The sequence below is a fragment of the Schistocerca serialis genome, chromosome 2 (genome assembly GCF_023864345.2).
Source record: "Schistocerca serialis cubense isolate TAMUIC-IGC-003099 chromosome 2, iqSchSeri2.2, whole genome shotgun sequence".
NCBI lineage: Eukaryota > Metazoa > Arthropoda > Insecta > Orthoptera > Acrididae > Schistocerca > Schistocerca serialis.
Window position 1 is genome coordinate 42,285,908 of NC_064639.1, and position 23,070 is coordinate 42,308,977.

The window sequence follows — 23,070 nt, forward strand, 5'->3', positions numbered from 1 at the left end:
ATGGGACCATTGCTTTTCACAATATATATAAATGACTTAGTAGATAGTGTCGGAAGTTCCATGCGGCTTTTCGCGGATGATGCTGTAGTATACAGAGAAGTTGCTGCATTAGAAAATTGTAGTGAAATACAGGAAGATCTGCAGCGGATAGGCACTTGGTGCAGGGAGTGGCAACTGACCCTTAACATAGACAAATGTAATGTATTGCGAATACATAGAAAGAAGGATCCCCTATTGTATGATTATATGATAGCGGAACAAACACTGGTAGCAGTTACTTCTGTAAAATATCTGGGAGTATGCGTACGGAACGATTTGAAGTGGAATGATCATATAAAATTAATTGTTGGTAAGGCGGGTACCAGGTTGAGATTCATTGGGAGAGTGCTTAGAAAATGTAGTCCATCAACAAAGGAGGTGGCTTACAAAACACTTGTTCGACCTATACTTGAGTATTGCTCATCAGTGTGGGATCCGTACCAGGTCGGGTTGACGGAGGAGATAGAGAAGATCCAAAGAAGAGCGGCGCGTTTCGTCACCGGGTTATTTGGTAACCGTGATAGCGTTACGGAGATGTTTAATAAACTCAAGTGGCAGACTCTGCAAGAGAGGCGCTCTGCATCGCGGTGTAGCTTGCTCGCCAGGTTTCGAGAGGGTGCGTTTCTGGATGAGGTATCGAATATATTGCTTCCCCCTACTTATACCTCCCGAGGAGATCACGAATGTAAAATTAGAGAGATTAGAGCGCGCACGGAGGCTTTCAGACAGTCGTTCTTCCCGCGAACCATACGCGACTGGAACAGGAAAGGGAGGTAATGACAGTGGCACGTAAAGTGCCCTCCGCCACACACCGTTGGGTGGCTTGCGGAGTATCAATGTAGATGTAGATGTAGATGTAGTAGATGTAGAATTCGCACATTAGCCGGCCACGATGACCGAGCGGTTCTAGGCGTTTCAGTGCGGCTGCTACGGTCGCAGGTTCGTATCCTGCCTCGGGTATTCATGTGTGTGATGTCCTTATGTTAGTTACTTTTACGTAGTTCTAAGTCTAGAGGACTGATGACCTCAGATGTTAAGTCCCATAGTGCTTAGAGCCATTTGAACCAAAGCGCACGTTGGTACAAGACTCACTGCCAAGCAACGTGGAACCAGAAATACGACAGTCATTCGCATCCGGAATCGGCAGAATTTCCAACTCTATTGTCTGTAACTCCATCAATCACTCGATGACCGCGATTTCGGACTTCGGACGTCGTATAGAATATTGTCGATTTGCCCTTCAGAAAATTGAGAGACGACTTTAGGCTGTTGCAACGCGTGCTCTTTACCGATAAAGCAAAATTTACTAACCAAGCTAACATAAATTTGCATCGGATGTAACATCGGGCCGCCGAAAATCCACACCGGCCTCGTCACGTGCAATATCAATGGCCGTGGTGCGTAAACATACGGTGCGGCATCACAGGAAATTACACTGTGGGACCTTGCTCCATCTCAGGCGCTCTAAATGGACTTTCTGACGAACATTCTGCCCGTTCTTCTACAAGAGGTACTACTGCTTATTCGACAGGGTATGTGTCTGGAACACGACGGTTGTCCAGCTCACCTGTCCCGTTTTGCAACGCAAACACAGACTGAGAAGGTTCCTGGATGTTGGATAGGACTCAATTCTGTTGTCAAATAAGTCGACAGCGTGTATTGCACGTAGCTGGGAACACTCTCATTAAGCGATTACGTTCAGCATGAAATGATGAGTCGTTAAGAAGAATATTTATTTTGCGGTGTTCAAAAATGGTTCAAATGGCTCTGAGCACTGTGGGACTCAACTGCTGAGGTCATAAGTCCCCGAGAACTTAGAACTACTTAAACCTAACTAACGTAAGGACATCACACACATCCATGCCCGAGGCAGGATTCGAACCTGCGACGGTAGCGGTCGCGCGGTTCCAGCCTTTAGCGCCTAGAACCCCTCGGCCACTCCGGCCGGCGGTGGTTTATACTATATGTAGATTTACCTGAAAGCATTGAAAGTGCGATGCGTTCTCCTTAGTCACCACTGTACTTGTTTGCTGTATCGTCACAGTCTGTTATACGATAAAAGTCAAGTGGAATTATATCGTGGTAGCCTATCTAACGGCCTCCAGGGGCAAGATAAATTACATTTTCCATGTCTCATATAAATAATGACTGAATTTAAAAATATAAAATGCTGGATAATCTACTTATTAAAAGGCATAATCTTATGTGAAAAGTTCTACACAGTAAGGCAAGTATTACTGTTAAGTCTGTGCATAAGTCTCGAAGCTAAGGCCCCGATTATACCCACTCAGTGTTTGAGTGTAAGACCACCTACTGACTCGTAACAAGGTTTACACGTAACTTAAAACTTTTACGAATTTTTTTCTTGACTACACAATCCACAAAAAATGGCGAAAGTAAAAATATTTCCCGCTAACTACATTTTCGAAGTTCATGCAGTAAGACAGCAACATGAGGTATGGCTTTTTCATTTTTTTTTACTGCTAAGTGTATTTTCAACATACTTCGCATTCAATTTTCACAGACAACACTGAATGTACCTCCAAAATTGTATTTTAGTATGACACATGGTTTAGGAGACATGACGTCATAATCATTGAAATACCTGAAAAACTATCTGCAACTTAAAATGGAACGTAAATTACGCAGAGTATACTGATCCATTTTTTCATGATAAGAGCGCTTGGTGTCTTCCAACAAACTTTAGACATACCTTTTTTCGCTTAACTTATTGATACATTTCCAAAATTATCATAAATTTAAAGATGTTTTATATATGATAGTTAGAGACTTCATAGAGTTGGCGGGCGGGTGAGGGGGAGGGGGAGGGTTATTGGTTAAACCTAACGGGAAAACAGCGGGTTGTTGTCATTTCTGAGCCGGGTCAAAGTAAAAGCGAAAATATCAACCACCAAATCACGAAAATCGTTAAACATATTGCAGAGAAACACAACATAACATCTAGAACAACTACTACTTTGCTGGTCTTATAAATAATTTACTTAACGACATGTTTCTTATCTTAGAAGCCACATCATGAGGTTTCAAACTTGAAAACGTTCCCTACAATTGTGGTCGAATTATAGATACAATCAGCAATGAGCAACAGGGCAAATGCTTTACGTGGTGGATCATGATATTAAAACTGAAACATGGACGGGACAAAAAAATCACTGTCAACGAATGAATGACGCAGTTAGCGGATGGTCAGGTTAGCGTATGTATGGGTCCAATGTTCCTGAAGGGTGCTAAAGCTTTCCTTAAAAAAAAAAAAAAAAAAAACAAAAGAAACTTTAAGAACAGTCACGAAAGACTAACAATGGGCTAGAACACCAATCAGAAGTTAGAAGTTAGAAACAACTACCATGAATCCTAAACTGAACGGATGGCAATTGGCCGAACATAACCGGTAAATCGTTAGATATAGGGCCACAATCAACCTCGAATGCTATTAATACAGCGGACCACAACGCTCGGAGATACAGACAGGAAAGTGCCCAGCTATAGAACTATTATCGAAAACATCACTGTGTAGCTCAGTTGAAAAGCGCAATTCAAATATGGAAAGCCAGAACGAGATTGCTATACAGAAAGCCCAGTACCAATACTACGAGAGAAGGCCGAAAGGCAGTTCGAATACACAGAGCCAAATGCCAACATAGAACAGCAGAAAACGATACTAGTACAGAGCCACAGACCAATGGCAAAACAGAAAGCAAAAGATCGTGGCAATGAATGAAACGCGATATCGAAAACGCATAAAACAGAGAAGTAGTAGGTTCGCACCACTGTAACACACAAACTGACCCTTGGTCTCTCAAACAAAGAAGCACACAGGGCAAGAATTCTGTAATCGAAAGGGAGACGTATTCATGAAAAATTCTTTATTCATGTAAATTGTGACTATTCTCTACGCCCATTACCTGCCAAATCAAAGATTAAGCTCTTGCTGATTTGACGTATAAGCTTGCTCAAGAAGTTAGAGCTATGGTTTTAATAAAAATAAATAAAAAAAATTTCTTCTGCTACCACTGCCTAGTGAAAGTCTTTCAATTGGACGCCACTTCGGCGACTTTCGTGTCCTGAAAACCAATGGCACACGGTTACCCATGCAAGCACTAGCCAGGCTAAGCTTTGCGTAGCTTAGGAGGTCGGGCGGGAAACGGTGTTACAACGTGGCAGTGCCGTTGATCGAAGATTTAGTAACAGGTCCAAATCATCGAAATTCACGAAGTCCCACAGAAATCCAATACAAACTACAAATACAGCGTTACTTTCTAACTGTACCAAGAAAAGAAACAAACACCCGTATGACATCACCCTCCGCAACACCCATATGTCAGGGCTCGACGGCGACAGGTGGCATCGAACGCTGAGGTCACTTCGGCCTGGCAGGCTGTGCTCAACTGCGCACAGCTGTCTCACGAGCGAGTCGGGCTCGCCTGTATAACAGGCCAAGCCCTAAACGTGAAACATGGTCTTGGCAGGCTTTGTATCGTGCATCACCCTAGTCATGAATCGTGCCTGAACAGCTGAATCAGCAAGGGCACTGCCCAGGACATGCAAGGTCATGGTTTTGAATAAAAGTTCATTAAATCCATGCCAATTTGCTGTGGCTCGTTTCCCAGACAAATTGTTCTCTTGATGGAGGAATTTGCTGTCGATACCAGCAGAGTGCCAATGAGGAACAACCACAAGAGGTCCTTTCTCATTGCTCTCATTCTCCACTGACTTCGTTCAGAAAGTTACTTGCTCCATGGTTAATCAACCACATCTTTTGAGAATCGATTTGATCTCTAGCGCCGAGAAATTGTGGTTCTGATGCTCGTGCCACCTTGTTCACAGGAAGGCGGTGCGGGCGGCGGTGGTGCTGCTGCCGCTGCTGGGGATCACCAACCTGGTCAACATGGCGGACGCCCCCCTGGACAGGGCCGCCTGGGAGTTCGCGCTCTGGTCCTACGCCACGCACTTCCTCGTCTCCTTCCAGGGTTTCTTCATAGCCTGCCTCTACTGCTTCCTCAACGGCGAGGTGCGTGTCTCACCCTGGTTGTCTTATGTAGTCTACGTGATGCGCTTCGTTCTACAATCAAAATTTACAAAACATATATTCTCTTATGCATTTCCAACAGTAAGACGATTAGGCTTATAGTAACCAGTTAACATGTCAGACAAGATATCTGCGTGTCCCCTATCTTATACAATCTGTATCTACCGTCAAAAGGAATATATGTCGAAAATAATGACTACGAAAGGACATGATGACTGGACATATGTTGAGTTATCAGGGAATAACTTTCATGGTATTAGAGGGAATTGTAGAGGTTGAAAATGTTGGGGAAGAAAGTTATTGGAGTACTGGGTGATTATGATTAAACTTTTCATCTTCAAAACGATATAGCACGGAAACTAATTACCATAAGAGTACTATACTTGGTAGTTTTGACAACCAGAGTATGGGTTGCATGATTTTCATGCCTCGCAGCGCCACCGTCCAGTTTCAACTATGGCCACGAGGCGCCGTGATCAGTCATCGTGATTCATAGTGTCACACAATTGACCAGTCGCAGTGCACTTGTTGATGTTTCAACATGAGCTTGGAAAAAATGAGCAGGGCACTATTGGTGAAGCTCTATTGTCAAAACAACAGTAATGCTGCAGCCGAACTTCGAGAATATCGCCGGCTGAGAGGATTACGGAAGGGTCCTCGTGTGGCAGACAACGCTGCGCGCAGTTCCCGATTGTCAGGAAGTGCATGCGCTGCGTCACGACAGTTGCACACACCGTGGTCCAGTATACGGAAGGTGCTTTCAAGCATTCTGGAATGGTACCCGTACAAGATCCATAACGTACAACAGCTGGCACCACGGAACACAAGACGTGCTAACTTCACTCTCCACTTTCTCGCAATGATTGAAGTTGACGTGTGCTCGCCGTGGACGATCCAATGGACAGCTAATCTTTCTCTGATGGGTGAGGTGAACACACAGAATTGCTGAGTGTGGGGATCTTCACCTCCAGTCATTGTGCATGGACTTCCTCTGTATGGTGAAGGTGTCACTATGTGGGTGGCTTCACGGTTACGTTCATCATTGGCTCATTCTTTTCTGAACAGTTTGGCACTCAAGGACCAAAGACATCTACATCTACATCTACATTTATACTCCGCAAGCTACCCAACGGTGTGTGGCGGAGGGCACTTTACGTGCCACTGTCATTACCTCCCTTTCCTGTTCCACTCGCCTACGCTTCACGGGAAGAACGACTGCCGGAAAGCCTCCGTGCGCGCTCGAATCTCTCTAATTTAGCATTCGTGATCTCCTCGGGAGGTATAAGTAGGGGGAAGCAATATATTCCATACCTCAACCAGAAACGCACCCTCTCGAAACCTGGACAGCAAGCTACACCGCGATGCAGAGCGCCTCTCTTGCAGAGTCTGCCACTTGAGTTTGCTAAACATCTCCGTAACTCTATCACGGTTACCAAATAACTCTGTGACGAAACGCGCCGCTCTTCTTTGGATCTTCTCTACCTCCTCTGTCAACCCGACCTGGTACGGATCCCACACTGATAAGCAATACTCAAGTATAGGTCAAACGAATGTTTTGTAAGCCACCTCCTTTGTTGATGGTCTACACTTTCTAAATACTCTCCCAATGAATCTCAACATGGCACCCGCCTACACACAATTAATTTTATATGATCATTCCACTTCAAATTGTTCCGCACGCATACTCCCAGATATCTTACAGAAGTACCTGCTACCAGTGTTTGTTCCGTTATCATATAATCATACAATAAAGGATCCTTCTTTCTATGTATTCGCAATACATTACATTAGTCTATGTGAAGGGTCAGTGGCCACTCCCTGCACCAAGTGCCTATCCGCTGCAGATCTTCCTGCATTTCGCTGTAATTTTCTAATGCTGCAACTTCTCTGTAAACTACAGCATCAACCGCGAAAAGCCGCATGCAGTGACACTGGCCAGCATTACTGCGGTATGCTTCGCCAGCATGTCATACCCGCCCTACAGGAGAGAGACGTTCTAAACTGAAAAGTTTTGGCTGGTTCAAATGGCTCTGAGCACTATGCGACTCAACTGTTGAGGTCATCAGTCGCCTAGAACTTAGAGCTACTTAAACCTAACTAACCTAAGGACATCACACACATCCATGACCGAGGCAGGATTCGAACCTGCGACCGTAGCGGTCACGCGGTTCCAGACTGAAGCGCCTTTAACCGCACGGCCACACCGGCCGGCTGAAAAGTTTTCATGCAAGATGGAACCCCACCGCACATCGCTCGTGAAGTTCACCTGCTTCTCACAAACACATTTGAAAACTCTCGAATTATCAGCCGATCGTTTCAAAATGATAGGTAGGTCAGCACGTTCACCTGATCTCGCTCCCTATGATTTCTGGTTATGGGCAACCCGAAGGACAGGGTTTACCTGGGGAACACTCACTCACACATGTGCTGATCTGAAGCGCAGCATATCAAGAGAGGTAGCCAGCATGCATAAGGACATGCTTCGTTCTGCTGTGCAGAATGCTATCGTGTGGTTTACAACTCTTTTGGACGCTGACAGGCGCCATATCGAGCCCCTTTTGTAGCAAAAATGCTACCGGTATGTAATGGTATGATGTACCGTAACAGTACATTGAAAGTGTTTCCACTGAATTTATTCTCCATTATTTCTCTTCCCCATATCATTGAAGTTAATGCTGCCAAGTTTGGTACTGGTACAGTAATTAGTTTACGTGTTATAATGTGTTAAATAGGGAAAGTTTAATTATAGCCACCCAGTACATCAAAAGTATCTCCACGCCTCTGAGCAATGCGAAACTGACGAGTGGAGATCACAAGAGCTGGATCCGACAGTTGTTAAGTGTGGAAGTATTAACAGTAGAATGGGTCGGGAAGCAGAGCTCAGTAAGTTCGAGTGTGGACTACTCATTGGAGGGCACCTGGGTAACATATCTATAAGGAACATCTCAACTCTTGTAAGCCTGCCCAAGTCGACTCTTGGTGATGTGTTTGTGAAGTCGAAACGCGAAAGAACAACCATAGTTAAACCGAGATAACGCAGATCCCATGTACTGATGGACAGGAACCGACGAGTATTAAGGAAAATTATCATAAAAACGCATGAAAACGGTTAAAGGAATGACTCGTGAGTTCGGAAGTTGTATCATCAGTTCATCTAGCGCTGTAAGCCTGTGTAGGAAGGTCACGTGAATAGCGTTCACTGGTCGAGCAGCTCCCCAAATGCCACACATTTCTGTGGTCACTGCTTAGTGATACTAGAGGTGTTGCGAAGAAGGGCGCCACTGGACAGTGAATGACGAAATGAGTGATCTGGAGAGATGAAACATGGCGTAACCTGTGAAAATCCAACGGCAGGGACTGGGTTTGGCGAATGGCTGAAGAACGATATGCGCCATCATCTTTAGTGCCAACAGTGAAGTATGAAGGAGATGGTGCGACGCTAGTCAGGTGTTTTAGATGGTTAGGGTGTGGTCTCCTTATAGCGCTTACGAAAACGCTATATGTAGAATATTATGAACACATTTTACAGAGTTCTACATTGTGCACATTAGAGGAATAATTCGGAGACGATGAATCTTTGTATCATCATGACAATGCACTCTGTCGTAAAGCTGCAGATCTGAGGTAATGGGTCATGAACAATAATATGCCTCACTGAAAACGTCTCCAGTAGAGTTCAAGCTGTCGTAAAAACGAAGGGTGGACACACTCCACATTAATGTGCAGCACTTCTTGAGCAGATAGTATGTATACAACTTAGAATTGAGGGCATGGTGTGTAAGAGTTACTCTGAGCTGAAGAATTTAGCACTGGAGAGGAACTTCTGGGAGGCTACATCTAAGAAAAACCCTTACATCACACTGAGAAGAAATGGAGAACAATATCACCAGCAGTTATTCACATCCATCAACATAAAGCTACTATCACCTGACTGTTCACTATTGATCTGTGTTACTCCCTCCAGCCACCTTAAATTTGAGAAAATAATCCTTCTAGTGTATATGTTCAAATGTGTGTGAATTCCTAAGGGACGAAACTGCTGAGGTCATCGGTCCCTAGACTTACACACTGCTTAAACTAACTTCTGCTAAGAACAGAACAAACCCACCCATGCCCGAGGGAGGACTCGATCCTCCGGCAGGACGGTCCGCGCAATCCCTGACATGGCGCCTCAGACCGCACGACCACTCCGCAAGGCTCTAGTCTATAACACAACCTAAACGTAAAACCGCGAAATCTCAAAAACTATTCCCAAATTTAAGGTCTTTAAGGCAATTGTTGCTGTTGTTGTTGTGGTCTTCAGTCCTGAGACTGGTTTGATGCAACTCTCCTTGCTATTCTATCCTGTGCAAGCTTCTTCATCTCCCAGTTCTTACTGCAACCTACATCCTTCTGAATGTGCTTAGTGTATTCATCTCTTGGTCTTCCTCTACGACTTTTCCCTCCACGCTGTCCTCCAATGCTAAATTTGTGATCCTTTGATGCCTCAGAACATGTCCTACCAACCGGTCCCTTCTTCTTGTCAAGTTGTGCCACAAACTCCTCTTCTCCCCAATTCTATTCAATACCTCCTCATTAGTTGTGTGATCTACCCATCTAATCTTCAGCATTCTTCTTCAGTACCACATTTCTAAAGCTTCTATTCTCTTCTTGTCCAAACTATTTACCCTCCATGTTTCACTTGCATACATGGCCACACTCCATACAAATACTTTCAGAAACGACTTCCTGATGCTTAAATCTATACTAGATTTTAACAAATTTCTCTTCTTCAGAAACGCTTTCCTTGCCATTGCCAGTCTACGTTTTTTATCTTCTCTACTTCGAGCATAATCAGTTATTTTGCTTCCCAAATAGCAAGACTCCTTTACTACTTTGTGTGTCTCATTTCCTAATGTAATTCCCTCAGCATCACCCGACTTAGTTCGACTACAGTCCATTATCCTCGTTTTGCTTTTGTTGATGTTCATCTTATATCCTCCTTTCAAGACACTGTCCATTCCGTTCAACTGTTCTTCCAAGTCCTTTGATGTCCCTGACAGAATTACAATGTCATCGCCGAACCTCAAAGTTTTTATTTCTTCTCCATGGATTTTAATACCTACTCCGAACTTTTCTTTTGTTTCCTTTACTGCTTGCTCAGTATACAGATTGAGCAACATCGTGGATAGGCTACAACCCTGTCTCACTCCCTTCCCCATCACTGCCTCCATTTCATGCCCCTCAACTCTTGTAACTGCCATCTGGTTTCTGTACAAATTGTAAATAGCCTTTCGCTCCCTGTATTTTACCCCTGCCACCTTTAGAATTTGAAAGAGAGTATTCCAGTCAACATTGTCAAATGCTTTCTCTAAGTCTACAAATGCTGGAATCGTAGGTTTGCCTTTCCTTAATTTTTGTTCTAAGAAAAGTCGTAAGGTCAGTATCGTCTCACGTGTTTCAACACTTCTACGGAAACCAAACTGATCTTCCCCGAGGTCGCCTTCTACCAGTTTTTCTATTCGTCTGTAAAGAATTCGCGTTAGTATTTTGCAGCTGTGACTTATTAAACTGATAGTTCGTTAAAGAAACTAAAAAACTACAACTTTGCTTAGATGGCACCTGCCTCGAAGAAACATCAAACATTATTTTCGAACATTGCTTCCATTCGATTTATTTGAATAAAATCATTGGTTTAAATTTCGTTAAAGGTTTGCGAATAAGGTAAAAGAAAAAAATACTCTTTGATGGTACCTGTGTCTAAAAAATACCAAACATAATGTTGGAACATTGCTTCCTGTCCCTTGTATTGGAACATAGGCACAAGATACAAGTTCAGTACAGACTGTGTTTTCGGCATACGACATAAAACTTTTGCTGGCTGGAAAATAATGAACAGTATTGTGAGACCTTGAATAAAGTGTACGTGCCTCGTACTGCTATGACAACCCAGCGCCCTCCCGCCGGAGGTTCGAGTCGTCCCTCGGCCAGGGGTGTGTGTGTTGTCAAAAAATGGTTCAAATGGCTCTGAGCACTATGGGACTCAACTTCTGATGTTACCAGTCCCCTAGAACTTAGAACTACTTAAACCTAACTGATCTGCCAGAGGCAGGATTCGAACCGGCGACCGTAGCAGTAGCGCAGTTCCAGACTGTAGCGCCTAGAACCGCTCGGCCACTCCGGCCGGCTGTGTGTGTTGTCCTTAGCGTAAGTTAGTTTAAGTAGTTTGTAAGTCTAGCTATCGATGACCTATGCAGTTTGCTCTCTTAGGAATTCACCCACATTTTTGATAACTTAGCGAGAGTCATACATACACTAAAACCGCAGCCTAGGTCGGCAACAAGAAGCAGCCAGTTGTAAGCGTGAGGACTCAGTACTACACTGGCTAGCTGCCACTGAGTACTCAGCATTACTCCACGCCGGAGACCACAGGATCCCGCCACGTGACGTGGTGCAGTAGCTAGAGTATCCGGCCTGTTGCGGTAAGGTCGCTGCCTGCTGCGCGTATGTGGATCCTCTGGTTGTGAGGGTGGGTAAATAGCCTTACTATCTGTGTCGCTGGCTACAACATTTTAATTACGTGTCCTGAAATATCATACATGAATGTATCCGAGATATAGATAACAATTAACTAGTTTGTGGCACAACTCCAACACGGTCGAAAATCTTCTGCACAAAGACCCAAATGACATCCTGTACAGCAATGGAGGTTCAGACTATGCTGCGTGATAGGGAAGTATGGATACCGAAGGTATTTGACAAGAACCTAAGAGAGTAATATTGTCATCGCAGTTCTGAAGTACACAGGAAGCAGTGATTGATGTTGGTAATATATTAGTTTCTCCAGAGAGAGATTTGGGATCCATTGCGGTTGGTTGAGCTATATTGCTGGTGCAGAAACACTGCAACAATATCATGTTCCGGGCGTGCAGTTACATTCGCAATTTTCTGAAAATACATCTATACTGTGCTATCGAATGAAACTGCAACTTAATTTTCCGGACCGCATATACGACGCTGGTGCGACCTATTCTTGAGCATTGCTCGTGTGTTTGGGATCGGTACCAGGTCGCATTGAAGGAAGACATCGAAGCAATTGAGAGCCGGACTGCTAGATTTCTTAGCGGTAGATGCTTCAGGAACTCAAATAGGAATTCCGGGAGGAAAGAAGACATTCTTTTCAAGAAACACTATCGAGAAAATTTAGAGCTTTGGCAATTTGAAACTGTCTGTCGAACGACTCTGCTACCACCGACATACATTGCGCTTAAGGGCCACTAAGATAAGACTCGAGAAATCAGGGCTCATAAGGAGGCATACAGACAGTCGTTTCTCCCTGGCTCTATTTGCGAATGGAACAGGAAAGGAAATGACCAGTAGTGGTACAGGGTACCCTCCGCTACGCACCGTACGGTGGGTTGCAGAGTATTTGTGTGTAGTGTCGGCAGACTTGCCAACACTACGTACACTAATAGAAAGAGGCGGCCAAGATGCACGCGCTAACTCACGCAGGGTGGCGTGAGGTCTGAAACAGGATACGTAATGAATGCTATAAAGAAAAGTACGTAGCTGCTGGAATACTTAACTTTAATCCATCATTTGAATACAGCGTTCTTGATGATACAAATGAGACTCTCTCTAGATAAATGCATTGTAATGCTAATGGCGCCTTGCTAGGTCGTAGCCATTGACTTAGCTGAAGGCTATGCTAACTAGCTGCTCGGCTAATGAGCGATGCTTCGTCCGTGTAGTCGCTAGCAAAGTCGTCCGTACAACTGGGGCTAGTCCTAGTCCGTATTTCGAGACCTGCCTTGTGGTGGCGCTCGGTCTGCGATCACTGACAGTGGCGACACGCGGGTCCGACATGTACTAATGGACCGCGGCCGATTTAAAGCTACCACCTAGCAAGTGTGGTGTCTGGCGGTGACACCACATTCCTCCACCGCAAATCGGCGAACGGTCGTGTTATAAGGCTTCCGCCCGCCGTGGGGACGACCCCATGTTGACGTATGCGATGAGGTGGGGAGCCTATCAACAGGCGAGGCTGTGCCACCCGCTACCGGCCATTCGGTCCGAGGGGAGCTAGGAAACGCCTAAAAACCTAGTCCAGGGTGCACGTCAACATGCGGCGTATGCGCCCGTAAAGAGACAGGAGGAGCCGAAGGGTCGACCTCCATTGCTTCGGGGTATCCGACGCGCGAAGACGCCACGTGGTCCGGAGCGGGCAAGAGTTCCATGGCGGAGGACAGCTGGTCACCGGAAGCAATCGGCGGTGCGTGACCGAGGGAGGCGCTTGGCGGCTGCAGCGAAGCGTCCAATGCGGGCGGCGCCGGCGGGAGAACAGGCGGCGGCGGCGGCGGCGGCGGCGCCGGCGGCGCGTCACCATGGGGCAAAATGGAAGGCAGCGTCGGCGAGCCAGTAGATGGGTCCCCAGTGTGCTGACCGGAAGGCACCGTTGCTGAAAGCAGACGGGGAGCGGCAGAACCCGTGCGACGACAGAGGCGCAGCTGATTGAGATGCCGACGCGCCTCACCAGAGGCCCCCAAAACCAAATACATCGCGCGGCCGAGGCATCGAAGAATGCGCCCTGCGAGCCAACGCCGTGAACCTCGATACTTGCAATAGAATACAACGTCGCCTGGAGCAAAAGCAGGAGTCTGCCGCTGCAGAGGAACCTGATGCGGCGGATGCAGCAAAGACATCAAGGTTCGATGAGGACGACCGTGGAGCAACTCAGCCGGCGAGTGACCATCTCGGGGCTGAGAGCGATACGAAGACAAAAAGAGCAACAACGCGTCCTCCCGAGAATGCGACTCTTAACTTCAACATCTGTGACTTGAAAGTCCGGACCAATCGTTCAGCGGCACCGTCTGACTGAGGCGGAAACGGCGCGGATGTCAGATGTTGAATACCATTGGCCTTGCAGAATGACTGAAATTCTGCGGACATGAATTGTGGGCCATTGTCGGAAACAATAGTCTGTGGAAAACCTTCAATGGAAAAGATGGCGGATAACGCTTGGACGGTGGCAGATGACGTCGTGGAAGACATCCGGACAACAAAAGGAAAATTACTGAGAGAATCGACCACAACCAACCATCGAGCATTTCCGAATGGACCAGCAAAATCTATGTGCAAGCATTGCCAAGAGGAAGTGGCTTTCGGCCATGCAAAGAATTTCCGCGGTGGTGCGGATTGTTGTTCGGCACACGCCATGCAAGGTGAGCACATATTCATAATCGCAGCATCGATTCCGAAGCAAGTACAGTTCTGACGAGCAAGTTGTTTCGTTCGCACTATACCCCAATGTCCTTGGTGAAGAAGCCGTAAAACAGAGGACTGTAACGAACGTGGGACCACGGCTCTGGACTGATCATTATCAGAACGCAACAACAAAACACCACGTCGTACAAAGAGTCTCTCCTTGTGAGAATCGGCGAACCAACGGATCCTGGATCCGAGACTTTGACAGAGGCCATTGCGTAGCAACAAAACGCAAAACGGTAGCAAGGACAGGGTCAGCAGCTGTGGCTGTAGCTACACGACGAAAATCAATCGGAAACGGTTCGACCACGTCATCTGTTTCCGCATCAATGAACATGCAAGCAAGTTCGGAAGAATCGAATGCTCTATCCTCAGCAACAGGCAATCGGGACAACGCATCGGCGTTTCCGTGCTTAGCAGTGGACCGATACAAGATATCGTAGCGGTACTTCGAGAGGAAAATAGACCAGCGAATGAATTTCTGCGCTGTACGTGGAGGTACAGGCTTGTTCGGATGAAAAAGTGACGTCAAAGGTTTGTGGTCTGTGATGATGGTAAAGTGACGACCGTACAAGAAATCATGAAACTTAGTAACACCAAATACGTGAGCCAAAGCTTCTTTCTCTATCTGTGAATAATTTCTTTGCGCAGACGAGAGCAATTTGGACGCAAAGGCAATAGGGCGATCATGCGATCCATCTTTGTGCGCAAGCACAGCACCGATCCCGAAATCCGATGCATCTACCATCAACAAAAGGGGTTTCTGGGGATCAAATGGCTTAAGGCAAGTGTTAGAAAGCAACGCCGATTTCAACTGGCGAAAAGTGCGTTCGCATTCCGTCATCCAGACGAACGGAACACCTTTACGGCGTAAGCGATGAAGCGGAGCTGAAATGGAAGAGGCATGGGGATCAAAGTTATGATAACAGTTAATTTTTCCCAGCACACTCTGTAGCTGCTTCAAATACTGCGGCTAAGGCAAGTCTTGTATGGCATGGAGGTGCTCTGGACTCGGATGTATGCCTTGGGCATTGATTACATGTCCCAAATATGGTAAGTCACGAGCAAAAAACACACATTTGTCCTTCCGCAAGCGAAGACCATTTTGTCGCAATACCTGAAATTAAGTTCGAAGATTTGCTAAATGGACATCTGCTGTCTTTCCGGAGATCACAATATCGTCCAGATAGTTCGCTGCAGTAGGGACCGACGCACAAACAGTTTGTAAATATTGCTGAAACAATGCAGGGGCGGATGCACACCCGAATGGCAGTCTTTTGAATTGGTACAAACCAAGATGCGTGTTAACCACCAAGACGCGCTGGGATTCGTCGTCCACTGGTATTTGCAAGTACGCATCGGCTAGGTCCAACTTCGAAAAGTATTTATCCGGGCACAGTTTATCAAAAAGATCTTCCGGGCAGGGTAAAGGAAAAGTTGCAATCACTAGTTGTGGATTCACAGTTGCCTTGAAGTCCACACAAAGTCTCAGTTTTCCGGAAGGTTTTGGCAAAATTACTAAGGGTGATGCCCAGATAGAAGCCTGCACACGTTCGATTACACATTGTGATTCTAAATGGTGTAATGTCCTTGCGACCTCATCACGCAATGCGTGGGGAACATTGCGCGCTCTGAAAAATTTCGGTTGCGCGTTTACTTTCAGTTCCAAATGTGCTTTATAATTCTTAGTGCAACCAAAGCCCGGTGCAAAAATGCCTGCAAATTCTTTACATAGACGAGAAACACTGTCTGAAGGCACAGTCTGGTTCACTGATAGGACCTGATTCACTATAGACAAGTTAAACAACTGAAATAAATCCAAACCAAACTAGTTCACTGCAGAAGAAGAACGAAGAACGTAAAATGACAAGTTTTGTTTGTCCCTTATATGTTGCAAGAAGGCTGCACTGTCCTAATACAGGGATATTCTGACCTGAATAACTATTTAACTGAACATTTGCAGCACGCAACGGAGGTTTGCCCAGTTGTTTGTACGTGTCGTGATTGATCAATGAAACTGCAGCTCCGGTTTCGAGCTGGAATGGAATCACGTGGCCATGAAAGTGCAAGTCGACAAAAAGTTTATTGTCCTGCTTATGACAAGAGCGACTGTCGCGTGCAATTTGAACTGACACTGGTACAGAAGCACTTGCGACTGACGCGATTTCCTGTGATGTCGACGCACAGTATTTGTGTGACGAACACAGTCACTGTGAGAGAAAGTGGCACTGGGCGGAGTGGAATTAACTACATGAATGTCCATGGGCGAAGGTTCACGAGCCTGAGTATTCTTGGTTCGGTTCCGGCGCGAAGCAAAGGGCCTGCAATGGTTGTGATGGTCTCATCTGAGCGTTTCCTGGCAAACACTTTGAACATGTCCTTTCTTATTACAGTAAAAGCAAATAGCTTGGTGTGATGGGTAATTGTCACGCGAATTTCTAGTTGCACACCGCGGGCATGATTTCACTGCATTTGCATGCTGGCGCGGCACACCTGGTTTAGAGCGTGGCGGCAGCTGCGCGGACGTGCGCGAGGGCTGTTTACCGTTCCGTGCAGCGCGCCCGGCGGACCGGTTAATGTGACACACAGCTGGCTAAGTTGAAAAAGCTTCCTGAGCAAAGTCAAGTGTGTTTTGCCTATCCAATATGTCCCTCACTTGTTGAAGGGAGGGATTGACTAGTTTCAAAATCTGTACCTGTATACGAACATCAGAAACTTTCTGTGCTATTGCATCACATACCATAGTATCTGAATAACGGTGTCCACATTCACACTCAAAAGCACAATCCCGAGTAAGGCCTTGCAATGTTGCAACCCACTCCCTATTAGTCTGACCGGCCGTACGTTTTGTACGAAAGAACGTATACCTTTTTGCAACGACATTGACTGTTTCTTTGAAATAGGCATCTATTGCAGACAAAATTTCTTCGTAGGACAGAGTTGCTACATCGCGTCGGGGAAACAATTTCACTATCACACGGTAGGTGGACACACCGACACAGGCCAAAAGAAAAGGCTGCCTCTCGTTACCTTGAATTCTGTAGGCGGCGAGATGGAATCCAAATTGGCGTGACCACTCCGTCCAGCTTTCCAGGGCCACATCAAATGGCCGGAACGGGGGTGCAACAGCATGTTGTGGCTGTGGTAGCGGTGAAGCGGCGGCTGCTGCATCGTTTTGCATTGCACGTTGACCCTGGACGAGCTGTCCAAGGGCATCCAATAAGGCCTGCGTCTGCTGATTCTGCAAGCGATAAAGTTCGGACAGTAGATCTGGAGATTGTGGCGAAGCCATGACACAAGCAAAGTAGAGCAATACGAACGCGAAATCCTCTTTTAAGCCTCGTCGCCAATATGTGTAGTGTCGGCAGACTTGCCAACACTACGTACACTAACAGAAAGAGGCGGCCAAGATGCACGCGCTAACTCACGCAGGGTGGCGTGAGGTCTGAAACAGGATACGTAATGAATGCTATAAAGAAAAGTACATAGCTGCTGGAATACTTAACTTTAATCTATCGTTTGTATACAGCGTTCTTGATGATACAAGTGAGACTCTCTCTAGATAAATGCAATGTAATGCTAATGGCGCCTTGCTAGGTCGTAGCCATTGACTTGGCTGAAGGCTATGCTAACTAGCTGCTCGGCTAATTAGCGATGCTTCGTCCGTGTAGTCGCTAGCAAAGTCGTCCGTACAACTGGGGCGAGTCCTAGTCCGTATCTCGAGACCTGCCTTGTGGTGGCGCTCGGTCTGCGATCACTGACAGTGGCGACACGCGGGTCCGACATGTACTTATGGACCGCGGCCGATTTAAAGCTACCACCTAGCAAGTGTGGTGTCTGGCGGTGACACCACACTATGTTGATGTAGATACAGGCGTAGTAACACATTTTGAAACTTATCTTAAAAATTCGGAATGTTATAAAGATGGTGGCGGTACTGATGTGTTCATTTGTTTATCCTCGCTTCGCGGGACAAGGCCAGACTGGTGCGCCTTACGTAACTATTTTGTCAGCAACAAAGCGAACGTAGATGACTGATTGGTGCCCGACGATAAATGTTTCCTGTAATCACATGAAGTGTTGCGTGACATTCATTTGCCATGTAGAAACCATTTCAACAAGGGAATTCTCACAGAAACAATGAATTTAGTTTGACCTCTAAGTGTTTAATGTGTTTCATCAACATCAGGTCATATGAATCCATTGCCTTAACAGTTTTTGACTCTTTCATGTTATTCCACGGTGAGTGAGGTCTCCAGTTTCTAAGTCTGTTTGTTGTTCCGGTTTCGTGTTATTTATGTAACCTCCAGTTTATTTAGTGAAACAAGAAAAGATTAACTGTAGTATCACCCGACACGTCCGTGTGTGCAGTGGTTATGCTGAAAGAGTTATAAAGTCTTCCCAATAGCCTCCATGACGAAATGCAATTACAGGTAGCCTTGTCCACTGAATTAGATTTGGCCGCAACTACCATAGAATTTAACGTAGCGTTCTGTTCTACCAATTACATATCGATGATTCTCATATGAATGTCCTGACCACATATAGGCGTCGTTTGCTTGAAACAACCGTGAAATAAACTACGAGTAAAATGCGCCAACCATGAGGACCTTAATGAAAGATCGGTCGCTCCCTCACGTAGGTAAATCTCGTAATGTTTCTTTGGCTGCAGTCTGTCTTAAGCTGTCTAAAACTTGAAAACGTCATCCATCAGATGCTTTTCGCTTTTATAGGAAAAATTTGACCAGGAGTTAGTAGTAGGTGATAGCTTTCATTGTTTCATTCTTACAGACTGAATGACAAAATGGTTCAAATGCCTCTGAGCACTATGGGACTCAACTTCTGAGGTCACCAGTCCCCTAGAACTTAGAACTACTTAAGCCTAACTAACCTAAAGGACATCACACACATCCATGCCCGGGGCAGGATTCGACTGAGTGACAGTTTTGCTTAGGGATGATAAATTCGAGACTTTACTGCCAACGTTTTGTGCTCCTTGGTCCACAGCTGTTGGTCCTTTCGAGTTGCAAGCAACTGGAATCGAGCTTACACTGCACTTATTAACTTGTTTTATTTTCTTCGTGGCTTTCCTGTTTATCGGTTATTGTACTCAAAGCATTATGGAGTTATTTCAAAAGTTATTACCAAGAAAAGAAGCGTGAAGGATATTAAAATTTTTAAATACTTTCTTTTTCGTGAAACTCGAGTCAAGATGGTGACATGATGGCACAAGTCCGCAAAGTTGCAAAAGCAGTCTTTCTTAAATAAATAATAATCTGTAACTCCGTTTGAAAAGCGCTACGGGAGAAATTTGTACGGCTTAAGAAGATATATTGACTACCTCTTTTATAAGTATCGATTGCTTATTTACCTTTCGAGATATTTCGAAAAAATGTCAAAAATCGGGATCTTTGCAGCTTATTAACATTCACCTTACCACATGCTATTCACTTTAAGTACAGGCATATTGCATTTATTTAATTTTGTATCACAATAACTACTTAAATATTAAAATTAGTGTAAAAGAAAGCACCGAAAATTATAACTTATGTGTCAGTAACTAAGCAAAGCAGTTAATGTATTAAATGAAAAACATTTCTACAACTATACTAGACTATTAAAATGACGACAAACGTAATAAAAATTAGATAAAAGTTAAATACTTCCGGGGCTCCTTTGCTTCTAAGGCGAAAATTACTATAACGTTCACGTTTATCTCGTCAAGCTGCCCTAGTGGAAGTACAAAAAGAATATTTTACTTGCTCCAGAAGCCGAGATGTGAAGGATTAAGCAAGTGCAGTCCGTTTGGAATCAGATTTCAGAGCGAGCGCAAGCCCGTCCCCCCACTCCGGCACCCGCTACGGCTGACGCATCCCAAGCTTGTACGCTTCACTTTTGTGCTAAACCACTAGTACTAAAAGTCAGTACAACGTATCCTGGTATTTGTTTCTTGAATCTCGGAAATATCGGTATTGAATCTCAACTTCCATCACGCTCGTCGCTGTAAAATGTTAACTGCGTCCACTAGATTCTTTTTAATGAGCTATTTGGCCCACAAGATGCTGAAACAACTCTGCTTTCTTTTTTTCAAGTTCGTGAAAAATGTCAACAAATGGTTCTGAGCACTATGGGACTCAACTGCTGAGGTCATTAGTCCCCTAGAACTTAGAACTAATTAAACCTAACTAACCTAAGGACATCACACACATTCATGCCCGAGGCAGGATTCGAACCTGCGACCATAGGGGTCTCGCGGTTCCAGACTGCAGCGCCTAGAATCGCGCGGCCACTTCGGCTGGAAAATGCCAACATTTTGTTTCCTTGACAGTTATTTTCATAAAATAAAAATTATGATAGTTGGTTAAAAACACCCCCAACAAAAATGCTAGTTTTACGGAGATTTGTTTGATCCTTACAATTAATAAAATCGTGAGAATTATTTAATAGCATAGTATGTAACTCCGGAAATGCATATCCTCGTATTTCCATCTATTGTACTATTTTTTTTCCTTATTTTGTTACCTGAATATATGACGTTTCAGTGTCTTTGTATATTGTATTTGTTTTACTATTTGTATATATATGCATTTATGTCGATGTATAATTGGTTTGTTGTGTAAAGATTATTTGTATTTTTACGCTGGGTCTGGCCTAGGGAAACTATGCTATCGAACCATTACATCGATAGGTCGTGTGGAGAACCAAAGTGTTTAGGATCTTTGGTAGTGTTAACTCTGCCGCGTGGAGTGCGGGCAGAGGAGTGAGAGTCTGGCTGGGGTGGTGCAGTGGAGCAGGTGTGTTGTGTGACGCTCCCGCGAGTTGCCGCGCTTTCGGGGTTTGGCAGCATGTAATTGCGCTCGACTTGCGATGATAGTTTCTGACATGGTGTCGCGGACGGGAAGCATTTCGTCTGGTGACCGTGTCGAGAAGAAGGCGCGCCAACATCCAGCTTCTGCAACAGCGACGGCCGACAATGAGTGACTGTCGCCATCTCCTCGATTGACGGCTTGAATCCTTCAATCAGCCAACAAGGAAGACTGGAAGCACGTGAAGTATGGCAGACCTCAGCTTTTCAAACGTTTAAAATTGTTGCAACACAAAATTACAGCAACTTAGCATGAACCTTTATTCCTCATTGTCCCAACTGCATTGACAAGCAGGGTCCCTTCCTTTTCCGAAATGAGCCCGAGTGTTGTTGAAATTCAAAAACCAGCATCATTCGATTTCACTGCTTTAATTTCAAAGTTCAGTTAAGGTATTCATAGCTGGCTACAATATTTAGATTGCACAAGCACAAATTAAGAGTGCGAGTTTTTTTATCATATTTTAGTTACCTGTGACTGCAGCTCAGCTTGGTACGTACTAAATTTTACTATTGTTAATTGTTCAGAATCATTCAATTCAAGTTCAAAGTTAAATTTCTTAATTCTAAATTGCGTAAATTCAAGTAGCTTTGGAAAAATGGTTCAAATGTCTCTGAGCACTATGGGACTTAACATCTATGGTCATCAGTCCCCTAGAACTTAGAACTACTTAAACCTAACTAACCTAAGGACAGCACACAACACCCAGCCATCACGAGGCAGAGAAAATCCCTGACCCCGCCGGGAATCGAACCCGGGAACCCGGGCGTGGGAAGCGAGAACGCTACCGCACGACCACGAGATGCGGGCAGTAGCTTTGGAAATGATTGTTGAGGTAGTCCAAGACTAACCGTATTTTACTGAATTTCGGTGTGCTTCAGAAAGAAAGCTCACTATTAACTTCAGTCACTAAATTAACTTTCGATTTTCCGGATTTATTAATTCTTTTGCTAAATTAAGTGGGAGTGTAGCGAAATTTATTACTTCTGACAAACTTTCAGATTTCACACTACACGTGTCAACCTTCAGTTGTCACGCATCTAGTGCTAATAATTTGTGTAATAACCTTTCTTTCTCAGTTACTATAGTAACTGTCCTTAGGACTGGCGACCGTAATTTCCCCAAAATCTCAAATATCTTATTTCCGCTAGTTAATTGTTAACGTAACGGCCGCACATTTATTTTCTTTATTAACTTTACCCCTTTTCAAAATTAATTTCCAACAGTTTCATTTGCATTTTTCCTTTCATTTAGATGTAACCCTTTCCTCCCTCTTTACCGACAAATTGAGTTCGGTGATGATTGCTTTTCCCAAGTTTCCATTAGGTACACGCGGTTTAATTTTTCACAGTCGTTAAGGTCGATAAGTGAGGGGGAGGTTACAAGTAGCACAACTCTTTGCGAAGAAATTAATCTTAAAACTGTTAGTGCCATTGGCGTGAGCCTTTGAAGAACCTTCCTTTCCCATGACATTGGCTTTAATAGTAATACATGCTATGAAACCATTTCCGACTGACAATACTGCAAATTGAATTTCATCTGGACTTATCGCTACACAGACGGTTGTTACGTGGCGTTTCATGTTTGCAGCAGGAGTCGATATTTTCTTATGGAGCTCTTTATTTATTCCCACGGATAAAAGTGGTTGAGTGTCATGAAAGTGCAGGCAGTTTTGTGCTTCCCGAGCGTCCGATCAATCGAAACCCATTTTTTAAGGAGGTTTGTAATTATCACTGTGAAATTGACGAGACACATCCAGTATGTTGGTACGACAAGGATCACCTTGTAGTCAGTGGGATATTATCAGATAACAGGGGTATCGAAGCTGTTAGGTACTGTAGATATTTGTATTCATTTATACTCTCGTGAATAAAGATG

At 44.8% G+C, this 23,070-nt stretch overlaps 1 protein-coding gene across 1 annotated transcript in view; it reads left to right on the forward strand.

The window, feature by feature from the left end:
• The window catches only part of LOC126455427 (PDF receptor-like), a 433,889-nt gene that overhangs the window by 406,326 nt on the left and 4,493 nt on the right, over nt 1–23,070 (forward strand). Inside the window, exon 11 of the mRNA XM_050091177.1 lies at nt 4,885–5,068. Coding sequence (XP_049947134.1) covers nt 4,885–5,068 — 184 coding nt within the window. The remainder of the gene's footprint in view (nt 1–4,884; nt 5,069–23,070) is intronic.